Here is a 13,739-nt window from a genome sequence, read left to right as displayed (position 1 = left end):
CTCAACTGCCTGTGCAGATCTCGCTGGCTGTCAGTGTGGAAGGTGGACCGGAGCTAAAAACGGCTCGGGAGCATGGCCGGGTGCGTGCAGGGAATAGCAATGAGAATTGCAAAGCCACACTTGGGTTCTCCGCTGAAATCTGAGACGGAGTCTGATGGAAAACATCCAAGAGGGTGGAAAAAGCGCAGCAAACAGGTTCTGTGGCTCCGGCGAGGAACTGCTGCGTGAGGAAACGGCAGGAGGAGGAAGAGGGAGTGGAGGAAAGAAGCAAAACCAAACAAGGAAGACAAGCAGGGGCGAGATTCGATGAATGACTGAAGTAAAGGGTGAGTCTGCAAGGCATCCTGCCGAGCAGGCCGGGAGCCGCGGCCCGAGCCCCTGGAGAGGCGGAACACAGCGCGGGTTCGGCGGGCGGGGTGCGGAGCGGAGCGCAGCGCAGCGGCGGCCCCGCCATCCCACCGGCCCCGCGGGGGGCGCTGAGGGCCCCGCCCGCCCCCCGGCCCCGCCCCGCCCGCCCCCCCGCCGGGTGACGTCACCCCCAGCTCGCCCGGCGCCATTTTGAAAGTGGAGCGTTCGGGGGGGGCCGGAGCGCGGCGCGGAGCGGGGGCCGCCCCAGCAGCGCAGCCGGCCGCACCCCCGCCGCCATCCGCCGCCATCCGCCCCCCGCCGCCGCCCCCCGCCCGGCACCGGCGGCTCCGCCGCGCAGCGCCGAGACCGCCCGACCCGCCGCGGCCGCTATCGCCAGCCCAACATGGCAGGTAAGGGGAGGCTGCCCCCGCGGGGCACCGGCCCCTGCCGCCGGCGGGCGGGGGTGCAGCCGAGGCCGCCAACGGGGGAGCGGGCGGCGCCGCCTCCGGGGATGCCCGCAGCCCCCGGCCCTGCGCCCCCGTTCCCCCCGCCTGCGCCTTTTGCATTTCTTTATTTTTTCATTTTTTTCCCCCCTTCTGGGAAATCGTGCTACCCACCCACCCACCCACCCACCCCTTCCTCCTTTCCCTCATCGCGGGGGGGCGGGAAGAAAAGCAGCAAGGTGGAGGGGCTTCCATGCTATGTTGAAGTTGGTGTGCAGGAGGTTGGCAGACAGGGTGGGTCTTTGGCCTTTTCTTGTGCTTTTCCCCCTCCAGGCTTTGGGGTTTGCAGACGTGCTCGTGTGTGCATTGGTGCCCGTAGCTGGAGAGCGCTGTGCAGAGCTGCTGTGTGCACAGGGGTTAGTGCAGACGTGCTGGTGTCCAGAGCCCCATCGCACCTTCCGTGGGGTGCAGCAGCTCCAAACGCGAGTAAAATCGGCTACAGGATGTAATTAAATAATACAGGTCTTACTGTGTTTTCTTTCCTGTGCCTGCTCCCCATTTTGCATCCTAAAGTGCTCTTAGTGGGTTAAAAGTGTGTGCGCATAAGGTATCTCTTATTACTTTTTCTTGTGATTTCGTCATTTGGGAAGATATTGGTTCCTTTTCTCTGCAAATGGATTGGCTTTTCAGGGTTTTGCAGTTGGAGGAGCGAGCATGGGAGGCTGTGCTGGGTTTGTGCTTGGCCTTTTTCCCCCACACCACACGCCCGTGCTCCACCCTCCTCTTTTTGTTTTAGGCGGGGGTGGAGGGGAAGTGCCAACTTGGTTCAAGTAAACTGGATGAAAAATCGAATTTTAGCTTAGAGTAGAACGAGCAGTGATTTCTCTTCCAAGCTGTGCTCTTTAAATGCTTCCATGGTGCATAATGAAGAGGTTGGAGACGAGGAAGAAAATGGGTTGTAGGGGCTTGGGGGAATGTGTGTGATACCTTTCCAACGTGTCTGCAGAAAGCATTTGAACATCTCATGCTTGTGCTCACCTTCACCTTGTTGGGTTGTGTGGCTTGCATGTCTGTAATCCTTCAGAAGAGAGATTAAGGCAAGTGAAAAATGCAAACTGGGCTCCTTGTCATTGGCTTTTCCCCCTTAACTTAGCACAGAAGAGGGAAGAAGTCCTGTCTCCGTTGTTTGCTCTCCCCAAAGCCATAGCAGACCGCTGGGTTCGTGTGGCAATGCCATCTGTTGCTCAGCGTGCTTGAATTGTTGAGGAAAAGTTCCATTTTGACAGTGGCTTTCAGGAAAACAAGAAAAAAAAAAAAAGGGAGGCAAGCCCATTTCAGTCTCTTCCTGTATGGACTCAGCCCTGCAGTGATTTGCTCAGAATGAAATGCAAAAGAAATGGGTGGTGATTTTTTGGTGTGTTTTGGTGACGGGGTTCAAATGAATCACTGCCTTCCGCCGGGGCAGGAATGTTCCTCAAGTTTTCCCTCCGATCCGTTTTCTATGGTAGTAAACTCGTTACCCTCAGATCGCTTCTTTGCTTTTCTGCTCCGATTTGCTGCTGATTAGTTTTTAAGGCTGATAATTTGCTTTCAGTACTTCTGCGAAGAGACTCTAAAATTGTGGTAAAATTGATTTTTATTTTAGCCTTTAGTATGTAGGTTGAGCTCAGTGTTTTGGTGAGAGAAGGAAATGAATAGCACGCTTGGTTTGTATCGAGATTTTCCAGAAATGTACAGCTTTTCTTGACAATTCCTGTTGAAGTTGCGCGTGTTTGTTGAGGGTTCTGACTTCTGAAGTAGCTTTGTGTGAAATGGGGTGTTTAAAACGCGCAGTTAAAGTCGGGACGAGCCGTGTCGGTGATACAGGCTTTTATTTTTATCACTTGTGCTCACCCCGCTTTGACAAAACACGAATGACCCAAACAATATCGGTAAAGGAAGAAGGTGGGGAGTGGCGATGTGAGGAAGGAGGCGTGGGCAGCGGGACCCGAAATGTTCCCTGGCTTTGTGCGGCTGCGGGGATCTCATTCTTCTGATTGTGTTTTGCAGGAGCTGGAGGAGGAAATGACATTCAGTGGTGTTTTTCTCAGGTGAAAGGCGCTGTAGATGATGATGTAGCAGAAGGTAAGAGCAATATTCCTTTTTTACTGAATGTGTTTTGACTTCTTAGCTGCTCCTTAGGTGGGAGATGTGAATGCAACCTCGCGAAAATACTCAATGTTGCTGTGTAGAACTGGAGCAAAGCAAATAGACATTTAATGGTGCATTTGGATACTCAGATTCAGGATTAAACTCAGTTTTGAGGGTGCTGTTCAATGCGCTTCTGAGAAGGGCTGAGTTCAGGCTGCTGGAATTGTTTTCCAGGATTGTTAAGATTTTTCCTGTCACTCAGCTTTTGATTTGTGCTTTCTCCTAATCTGCAAAATGGGGAATGTGATACTCGCATTCCACAGCGAGGTGTTATGAGAATTAATTAATGTTTGTACTCTTTGAAGATCTAAGTACTAGATAAAGATCAAGTAATTTTCCCTATCTTTCCAGCTTCTGTTAACCAGAAGGGGATGAAATCTGTGTATTGATGCATTCTTAGTTATCAAGAAAAGTGGGGGTTGCATTTGAAATCATGCTGGAAGTTGCCTGACGTTTTTCTAAGCTGGCGATGAGAAATGTCACCTTACACTAAGATGGTTGCCGCAGATTGTGGCTGCACGAAATGTGCTTGTTTTCCTTTACTCGGACTGGAGATCATGAGGGGAAGGAAACTTTCTGTGTGCAGCTCGGTGGCTGTGCTGGGGAGCAACATTTCCGCGGTGAGGAAACTCCCATTGGCTTCTGAATTGCTTTGGCCACCCCGTCCTGTTTGCACAACGCAGCCTGTGAGATCAGGAGTTAAACCTTTTCGTTGGCGAGCAGTTGGCCTTGTCACTTATGGAATTCCATGGGGTTTTTCCTTTTTCTGTACATGTCTCGGATGCTCTGACTTACAAGTGAGATTAATGTTGCATTTAGAAAAGTGGTAACTACAGTTTCCACTATTTCCCCATTTGACACGTGGTTCAAATTAACTTCCAAAGGCCAGAAAAGCAGCATAAACATAAGTGCCTTGTTTTTGTTTATTAGCTGCAGCATGTGGCAAACAAGGCAATTACAAAGACTCCTGTCATCTATTAGCTGAAAGATGGCTTTTACAAACAAGAAACCTGTAACCCTTTTGCTAAAGTTCAGTTCTAAATTCTTCAGTAAGTCTATTTTAAAGCTTGAACTCAAGCTACTATTAAGTGTAGTGTAATATTTTTCCCTGACAGACTTTAAATTCTGTAAGCTTTATTTTACTGACGTATGACACCAAATCCTTGAGTACAAATATCGAAGAAGTTGTGGTTGTGTGACAGGTGCTTGCAAATAATTCTTCATTAAAACAGACCTGTTAACGTGCATGTAATAGCAATGAACTTTATATATACTTATGGTAAAGTGGCTTTTAGATCAATGTGGAAATGCAGAAATCACGGTGCACAGAGTGAATTACCAGCTTCACTTTGAGCAAACCAGTCGGGATGGTTTCCAAAACACCGTGAGAATGTCCATTTCTGATTTTACGGAAGGTGTAGCCTTTGGATTTTGTGACCTACAGAGAAGTTCTGTTCATTGCTGGCTATATCTGACTTAGGATGGGTCTCAATGTGCAAACCCCAGATATACTGCCAGATATCCTGAGATTTAAGTGTCAGTGTTCTGGCGAGAGGTCCCAAGGTTGGTGCTGTATTGAATTGTTTGTCTGCCTGTGATACCCTTGGGGGGTTGATAATGTATCAAGCTGGTCCTGGTTTTTGCGTGGTGGTGAAGGCTGAAGATGATCTTGTGGTCTGACACTTGAATGGTTGTTCAAGCGCCGTGGTGTGCAAGCCAAGCTTAAAGTACAGACTCCAGTCTGTGGCTGAGGATAGTACCAGTTTTTGTCCAGTAGTACCCAAGCAGTGGGGTTTTGAGGTTGAGTGGCTTTAGAGCTCAAATTTTTCAATCTAACTTTTGTTGTGGAATGGCAAAGTTCGCTAAAAACAAAATAAACCTGATGGAAGTGGGAGGTTTCACCCTCTGTTTTCTTCCTCTGTGATACAATGTTGCAATATTTATATGGGAAACTGACTTGAACTAAACTAATAGACCTGGTAACCAAGAAAACGGCATCATTTCATTGCATTAATGAGTAGAATGCAAATCTAGTGGTCTCTGCAGTATTACCTATAGAACAGGCCAATGGAGAATTACGTTTTTAGTATGGTAAGAGTGGCAGTAACTAAAAAGCTCTCTAGGAATGTAGTATAGAGATTCTGGTGTCTTTGAGGTCAGATCTGACCTCGTAACCTTCGCATCCTATACAATACCTCTAGTTCTTTAGATACTTGGGCTGGGATGGCCATCATTAGAAAGTCAATATTTGGTGGCTTTGCCTGCAACATGAACTCTGATGCTGTAGTTTTTAATTGTTCTGAGCCCTGTGGGTGTTCCAGAGCTCACGAGGGTGGAAGGGAGAGGAGGAGGAGGAGGAGGAGGGAAGCTGGAGGGCAGGAGATGGTGAGGAGCCTGTTGGAGCTTTTCTAACCTGAGGAGCAGAGCTGGCCTCTCCTGGTATGGATGGAATTTATCCTTGGTTGTACACTGTGGCCTGATCAGATCACAAAGTTAAGCACAGGCATGAGGTTATAAATTGAAATGTGGGTGTCAGCTTCATTATAATTTCAGTCTTTAATTGTAACTGATGGTGAAAGTTGGCCTTTTGGTGATGTAGCAGCCCATTGCATAAGGGCAAGGGTGTTGTAGCTTGTCTGCCCCTGTCTGAAACAGCTGATTCTTTGCTCAGCACAAGTTTTCCTCCCTTCCTCATTTTGTTTTTGTCTTTCTGGAGCCCAGTCCTCCAACATACCCATGTTGAACCTGTTCTGTGTGCTCTGGAGGATCCGGAGCCAGGGTGTTGGATTGGACAGGACTTCTCCAGGGGAGAACCTGCGCTCGTTGTCCTTTAAGTTGAATCATCAGCTTAGCAAAAGCATCTGTAATACGTGGATTTTAGTTTTCCTTCGTGCCATCACTATTTCATTGCAAGTAAGACTCATCAACCCCAAAATACTTGAGAGAAGTCATTACCATATTTTCTTAGTGGAAGTTTCCTTTATAGAAATGATTATAGAAAAGGATTACCAAGAATATTTTGCAGCAGTTTTATTGTTTTGGGGCTTGTTTTTACTCTTCTGCTGTTACATTCTCCAAGATGTGGCATAATGGCAACTCCAGTTGGAAACAACTAAGAATCGTGAATATAAACTGTCTCTGAAAACTAGACACTCACTTAATGGAATGAGTTCGTACTTCAGAACAAATTAAGTCAAATTTGTTTAATTACTTGGCAGAAGGAAAAGAGTCAAGCTGCTGTATCTAAATGTTCTTTCGAGTGCAATCCAAAGATATGTAGGAGTCTTGATAGTCCGGGTCCAAGGCTGGGAGCCAGGAACCCAAGTCTGAAGCTTTAACCCTGTGCGATCCCCGCTCATCTCTGACAGCCCCTTTAAGTATTTCCTGCCCAAATTGTCTCTGGAAGAAGTACTGGTATATCTGCTGTGAGTGCCAATTACTGATTGAGTTTAAGTCTGATGCTTGACTCTTCTGTGCTGCTTTGTTAGTAATCTATAGCTTGTTTTGTCTTTATAGCTTAAACATTGCCATAGTCTCTTGCAGTTTGTGCAGATGATGAACACGTGAAGTCTCTTACATTTCTGTCCCCAGCCAGCTCAGTGTGTTGTCAGAGCTAATAACCAACATTTGACTCTCCTCTCGTTCAGGAATGCTTTCTGTATTTGATTCTAGGTATATTTTTTTCTTTCAAGTGTAGTTTCACGTTTATTTTTGGCAGACTTCAAAATTGCAGAGCAGCTATGGGAACTGTTGTTGCTTCAGTGATGGTGATGTCTTCAGTGCACAAAAATAGTTATCTCAGAGTAAGGAAAACTGAAGCCAGGAATGAAGACTGCTGCAAAAAGCTGTTTACCACCAGCTGGAGTTCACCATCTCCTCTTGCCTCACCAGAAAGCTTTTCCTTTTTAATAGGAATTGAAATACACTGCAGATGTAAAAGACCCATGGTTATAGTCCTAGCCTCTGTATTCCTAAGTCTGCTCCTTCATCTTCAGCCATTTGTAGAATGACTGTCTGTATCTAGAGAGAGAAACAGGCTCCTGTGTTCTAGCAACGGCCGCTCTAGATTGACTAAAGCGTGTATTTAAAGTGGGAAGCTCCCAAAACAAAGAGCATTTGGTGAACAGCAAATAATAAGTGGCTGTTGAGCTCCGGTGCTCTTTCTGGACGGGGCACTTCAGCTTGTCAGTCACGCTGACCGGCACAGCGCTGTCGTTTCTGTGACGCTTTGCTGTTCTTGGGATCTTTTTGTACTAAAATTACAAATGAGTTGAAGAAAGAGGTTTTTCTTGTGTCATAAATCCAGCAGTTTTAGTGATCAAGACAAATGAATGCCACTGAGAGTAAAGCTGCAATCCTGGCAGATCACAGCTCTTGATCAGTTTTGTGAAACATCATAGCTTTTAATTTCAAAGGTGCTGCCGAAGTGATTCTGGTTTGAGTATTTCCACCTTAGAAATGGGTCTCTGTGGTAGCCGTGGCTTCATGGAATATGTTTTGGGGGAACTAAACTGAAGAATAAAACTCCTAGTGCTGAAGTAAGAGTTAAGAGCTGGCTGTTCTAGCTCTGTCTCCTTTTTTTTCCCCCTTCTTTCTGTTCTCTTCTGACTTGCCTATTTAGGCCATGGCTACATGTCTGGCAGCATTTCTGCTTAAAGAGGCAACTCCTTCCCCTCCTTCCCACTCTGGCACAGCTGTTCGCAGAGCTGCACAATGAACTTGTCTGGGAAGCTGATCCAGCTGAAAAACACGGAAAATTGTGGTTTCCACTGGATTGTTTTTCAGCTGAATTGAAACCTGGTCTGGTTGTGGGTGCTGGTGTCAGCAGAGTGCAGAGAGGGATCCAGTGCCTGGTTGATCCTGAGGGGTCCTACAAGATCCTGGTGATCTTATAGACATGTACCCATGTGGGGACGCACGCACACTGTTGTAAATAATAATTTTGATTTATTTTCTTTAGCAAAACTATACATGTGGAATAGGTTTCCTTGCTTTGGCATCCGCTATGCAGAAAGAAGGTTTGTTCAGCTTGGTTCTGAGCTGTGTTAATATCAGTACGGTTCAGTCTCTTGGAAGCTGTTGTAGAAAAGAATAACCACTTAATTGGGAGATGGATTACTTACTGCTTGCTTTGCTGTAAAGCACTTTACAAAGATAATCTGACAAACGATAATCTTCTCTTATCGTGTCTTAATCATTCTTAATATAATTTGAAAAATTGATCCCTTGTTTGGGGTTTGGACTCACCTAAACTAATGTATTGTCTCATACTTACATGCTGTAGAATTAGGCTGCCTTTGTGTTAGATGCTCTTTAAGTGTACATACAATTAGATCTGCCATGTGCTGTAGTAAAAACATCAATTACTGATGGTACCAAATTAAGGCTGCCATTTGTTCTTTCCTCTTTAGGAAGCACTGTGCTCCCAAAGCAATGTCATTAGTATAAGATGCTTTTATAACTGCCCTAAGGGTATTTTCTAGACCTTTTTTTAACATTTTCACTGCTCTACAATACACAATACCATAACAATTTGTTCAGTATGGAGTGGAGAGTTTTGTAGAATAAGTCAATGTTCAGTAATTGTGTGAAACTGGAGTTTACCCTTCTAAAAAATGGTTGAAATTAATTGGGTGGTTACGTTTGCTTTTAAAATGAAGATGCCGGCAAATGAGATCAAGTAGGGTGTTGCTACTGCGAGCTGATAATGTTACTGAAAATCATTATTTGAGGCTTCTGTGGGTAACTGTGATTCAGTTACAGAACAAGTCGCTGCAAGCTTCTCTCTTCGAACTTGTCGTGCTTTTGTTAAGCACTGGAGGAGAAATTATTAATTTGGTCAGCCATTCTTTATAAAAACGGGTTTTCCTCGTGGCGATCTACAAGTGATAGCGCTAAAAAAGCAGCAGATGTAGGTCACGCGTTGAACCCCTCCGGCAGCTCTGCTTGCAGCTCACTTGGGAAGAAGATTTTAGGGTCAGGAAAAGAGGGTTTAAGAGAGTTGTCTTGGAAGAAAGGTGGATTTCCCAGGTATATAGGATGCGTTTGGTGTGGAAATGTTTCTCTTTGCATTTTCCAGAGATCATTCTTTTGATTCTTAAAAACAACTTGGTGCAGCAGAGAAGAGCTACATATAGAAATAAAACTTCAGCTTCAACTCTCATAAATATATAATGATTCTTAAAAACACTTGAGAATTTCTGGACTTTTTTTCCAGTGGAGTTACATAACAAAAACTTAACTTTTCATGTACTTGCATTATCTTTTAATAATTGCCCCGTTAAGCTTGGTTTAGAGTGAAGCGCAGCCGTGGTATGGGAAGAGGAATTAGGATTGAGGCTGCACCCGACTTGCCTGTGGGTTCATTGTCATTGAAGCAGCTGCTGTTTCGGGAAGAGATGCTCCTTCCTCGCACTTTGTCGCTGCAGAGTGACCGCTTTGGGAAACCTGCATAAAAATTACAAGTCTGGGGTTATTTGTGGTCAGGTATATTTTTTTTAGCCTCTTCTCAGCTGTTTCATGCTCCTGGTTGCTCTGTGCTTGTTGGGACACTGCCCGTCTTATGGGAAACTCTGCTTTCAGTGAACTGAGATGCATGTTTGGGGATGTGTATTTGTTTGGTTTCATTTTGTTTTACCCAAGTCTTTTTGTTTTCAAGAAAAATCCAGGATCTTCCCTTTTACTCCAGACCCTTTAGGAAGTGATAACCAACTCGTGAAAGCGGTGGGGTAATGTACCAGTTCCATTACTGGAGCAGAACACATGTTGTTGGTACCAATATTTCGATGTTTCAGAGGAAAGAGCAGCAGGAAGACAGGGAGCATGTAAAACAAACCAAACCCCCTGGAGATTCTGCACCTCAGGTCCTTGGCTCCCTAGAGCTTGTGGATTCATTTCCTTGATTTGACCTGAAGTGGTTTGTACCCAACCTGGGAAGAACAGGCATTTATTGTTTCTGTAGCACTCTCATCTTTCTGCTGTTTCTGAAAATAGGGAAGGTGTGTTCTGAATTGTCATCTACAACTGTGCTACTGGGTCATCTCTGTTCTGTTGCTCCGTGTTCCTGCACAAGGGTTGTTGAGCATGTTATAAAAAAGACATGACTGCGTGTAGATGCTGCATCCTGGCTCAGTCCAATGGGTAACATTAATGTGCCAGGTTCCCAGAATGAACTTCCCAAACTTAAAAGTTATTGCAAGGAGCTTGGAGATCATGGCAGGTCAGCAATACTAAATACTGTCTTGTTTTCAGCTGTTATACAACCCTTCCAAAATCAGAAAAGGTCCTACTCTATGAATAGAGAAGATGAGAGATGTGAAATAGCAAATTTAAAGTTCATTATTTTAGTAGCCTGTATGTATTTTTAAGATGTTATAAATACAGGTGTCTGCCTTAGAGTTGTCCAGATTTGTGAATCCATTCTGCATCATGTAGAGGAGTGTTAAGAACCTCCGAAGGTCCAGACCAGAGACGAGTGTTGGCCTCTGGTTAATAATTTTCAGAAGCTGAGGCATGTGTGCTTGGGCCAGAATAGAAACACAGGACAATACTTGCCAAGTGGGGGGGGGAAATCAAACCAAACCAGAAGAGGTGGAGGGAAGGCAGTTTATTCAGGTTCCAGACACCACTAACAATGCATTAAGTATTAAAATGAAGTGATAAAGGAGTGAATGCCCAGAGTGAGTTAAGTCGTCGGGATTTTTTATTCCACAGTCGCTTAATAGTCCGAACTGTGTATTCATCTCTGCTGGAAACTTCAGTTGTACTTGTGACCTTCACAGGCGCTGCCTGAAATGCATCCAGGAGTGTCCTCCCCTTCTCCCCTCCCTCCCTTTATGGCAGCGAACAGTGGTTTTTGCTTTCATTTTCCTGCCTTAGGAGGAGGCACTTTACACCTTGGCTGAGCTGCAACGGTCTCTTGCCTTCTACACATGAAGATTAAAAGCCACTGAAATGGTTTGCCTTAGATTTTGCACCTGGAATAAAAGCTTTGGTTAAAAAAATGTATGAGAAGAGTCTGAAACGGCACGATAGTTCCTAGGAGTTGGTTTTCTTTGCACACCAAGTCACAGAATTCTAGTAGCTGGTTTTGAAAGGCATTGCCAAACCATGGTATTTTTCTCGAATAGTGCTACTAATTTTTAACTCGCAGCATATGTTCTGGAATGGCTTCAGCGAAAAGAGAAAATCAAGATATTGGAGTGCTCTCAGTCTGGAGCGTTCCCGGTGACAAAGGCATTGCCTGAAGGCTTCTGTTATGTACATGCAAAACAATAGCACAGTATGTTATTTCCAAATAGATTGTTATTTGCAAACAAAACCCTAACCACTGGCTTTTCTGTGCTGTGCAGCCTATTGAAATTCTGGCTGCGATTCCAGCAGAGATTTTTCCATAAATAGCTCTGCACTACTTCAGAACACAAACAAGCCCCTGACGAGATCTAAAATAAGGATTTCTGAGAGGACAGTTTTGCCCGGTTGTCAGCGTGTGCTCCGGTGGATGGGGGGAATGGTTCAGTATGTTGAGGTGGGGCTGGCAGCAGGAATTGAGAACTGAATATTCAAATTAGTCCTTGAGGACTCCTGAATCACCTGTTTTGAGCATAGCAAAGAAAAGAATATGAAAAATGAACTGATGTAAGCAGAAGCAGGTATGGTTTCCTCTTAGGATTGAAGTTGGTAGCCATTTGGTAATAGCTTGAGGCATCACAGAATCCCAGAATGTCAGGGGTTGGAAGGGACCTGGAAAGCTCATCCAGTGCAATCCCCCCATGGAGCAGGAACACCCAGCTGAGGTTCCACAGGAAGGGGTCCAGGCGGGTTTGAATGTCTGCAGAGAAGGAGACTCCACAGCCTCCCTGGGCAGCCTGGGCCAGGCTCTGACACCCTCACTAGGAACAAGTTTCTCCTCAAATTTAAGTGGAACCTCCTGTGTTCCAGTTTGAACCCATTACCCCTTGTCCTATCACTGGTTGTCACCGAGAAGAGCCTGGCTCCATCCTCCTGACACTGCCCCTTTAGATCTCTGTAAACATGAATGAGGTCACCCCTCAGTCTCCTCTTCTCCAGCTCCAGAGCCCCAGCTCCCTCAGCCTTTCCTCACACGGGAGATGCTCCACTCCCTTCAGCATCTTGGTTGCCCTGCGCTGGACTCTCTGCAGCAGTTCCCTGTCCTTCTGGAACTGAGGGGCCACAACTGGACACAATATTCCAGGTGTGGTCTCCCCAGGGCAGAGCAGAGGGGCAGGAGAACCTCTCTGACCTACTGACCACCCCCTTCTAACCCACCCCAGGTCCCATTGGCTTCCTGGCCACAAGGGCCCAGTGCTGGCTCATGGTCACCCTGCTGTCCCCAGGACCCCCAGGTCCCTTTCCCCTACGCTGCTCTCTAATAGGTCATTCCCCATCTTACACTGGAACCTGGGGTTGTTCCTGCCCAGATTCAAGACTCTACACTTGCCCTTGTTCTATTTCATTACATTTTTCCCTGCCCAACTCTCCAACCTGTCCAGGTCTCTGGATGGATTAGTTAATAGTTCAAATAAGTACAACGTGAAATATTTCAATGAACATTAAAGCATCCTTTAAAATTTTTCCTGATGGGATGTTTGGTTCTGTAAATGAATATGCAGCTCGCTTTGTGGTGCAGGTTGATCAGTGCCACGTAGGTGAGCATCCTCTTGGATAAGTAACACAGGGGCAGCTTTTGTGTACGTAGTTGAGTTATAATTGGTGTAAATGATCTCGAGGAAGGTGATTTGTAGTCTTGAGGACTTGTAAACATTCTGTGGATTAGAAGATGATGTGAGTAAATACTTCTGTGGGTGTCTAGTTCACAAGGATGATTTTCTCTTGGTCCTATTGCTACTAAATATTTTCTTAGTGAAACAGAAATCTCCATTTAAAGGAAATCAAAGGGCATGAAAGTAACTTGGGCATTTGTGAGATCCGTGCTGTGAGTGGCAGGCTCTTAGTGTCCTCGGTTATCAAACAGACGTGTTCATCGGCTGGAACACAGTGAGGGTGGTGGCACAGAACAGGGTGGCGGGGCCTGAGAAGCTTGGTAGTAGATTCTCCAGATGCAAATCTTTCAACTGTTCCTATTACTCCTGTTAGACATTTATTGATTTGTTTAAAATCAGAACAGTTCTGGTTGGAGGGAGAAAAGCTTATGGGTGGACTCGAGCCCTTTTTAGATTTTTGGGTTATATGGTATCACAGTGGCTGCAAAGAACAGGTCGGGGAGAAGCTGTGACTTGTAACTGCTCCTTCCCACTTCCGAGTAGATGTTGTAGTTCTACAGCCTGTGAGATTGTTCACCCACCTTTCTGAGGTTATTTAAGATGGGTACCAGGAATGGGCCTGGATTTCTGCCACTTATGCCTCTTATGTTTATGATATTAATAAACTGGTGTCAAATGTCCTGGGAACGGGGGCTGCAGGTTGAAAGACCTTTGTTTCAGCCAACAATAGACCTGAACTAGTGTGAATAGGAAAAGCAAATAGGCACTTCCTCTCCTGTTTGAAGGAATACTTGGGTTTGGGGAAAGCGTGTGTATTCGGAGGTTTAAACTAGAAGCTCATCTTTTGCCTTTTTCCCTAGTAAAATATTCCCTGTGTATGTGTGTTCTTGTGAACCAAAGACAGCACTGTGGTGAGTTGATTCTCTTTCCCCTAGTGGAAGAAGGGGATTTGCCTCTTGGTTTCCTGTGCATGTGTTCTGAAAGGAAAAAAAAGTCTTTAAGATTTAAAAATAGA

General features: G+C 45.5%; 1 protein-coding gene across 3 annotated transcripts in view; it reads left to right on the top strand.

The window, feature by feature from the left end:
* Window positions 1–295: 295 nt before the first annotated feature.
* The window catches only part of PPP2R2A (protein phosphatase 2 regulatory subunit Balpha), a 29,824-nt gene continuing 16,380 nt past the window's right edge, over window positions 296–13,739 (top strand). The window contains exons 1-2 of one of the 3 annotated variants that reach the window (XM_065856778.2): window positions 296–326; window positions 2,841–2,915. In XM_065856778.2, the coding sequence (XP_065712850.1) occupies window positions 311–326; window positions 2,841–2,915 (91 nt within the window). In that variant the 5' untranslated portion in view covers window positions 296–310. Of the gene's footprint in view, window positions 327–563; window positions 759–2,243; window positions 2,296–2,840; window positions 2,916–13,739 lie in introns of those variants that run through there. The other 2 variants (XM_065856779.2, XM_065856777.2) reach the window with 2 other exon arrangements.

The sequence above is a fragment of the Patagioenas fasciata genome, chromosome 26 (genome assembly GCF_037038585.1).
Source record: "Patagioenas fasciata isolate bPatFas1 chromosome 26, bPatFas1.hap1, whole genome shotgun sequence".
NCBI lineage: Eukaryota > Metazoa > Chordata > Aves > Columbiformes > Columbidae > Patagioenas > Patagioenas fasciata.
The sequence above is the reverse complement of the archived record's forward strand: the minus strand, read 5'-3'. Positions and strand labels throughout refer to the sequence as shown.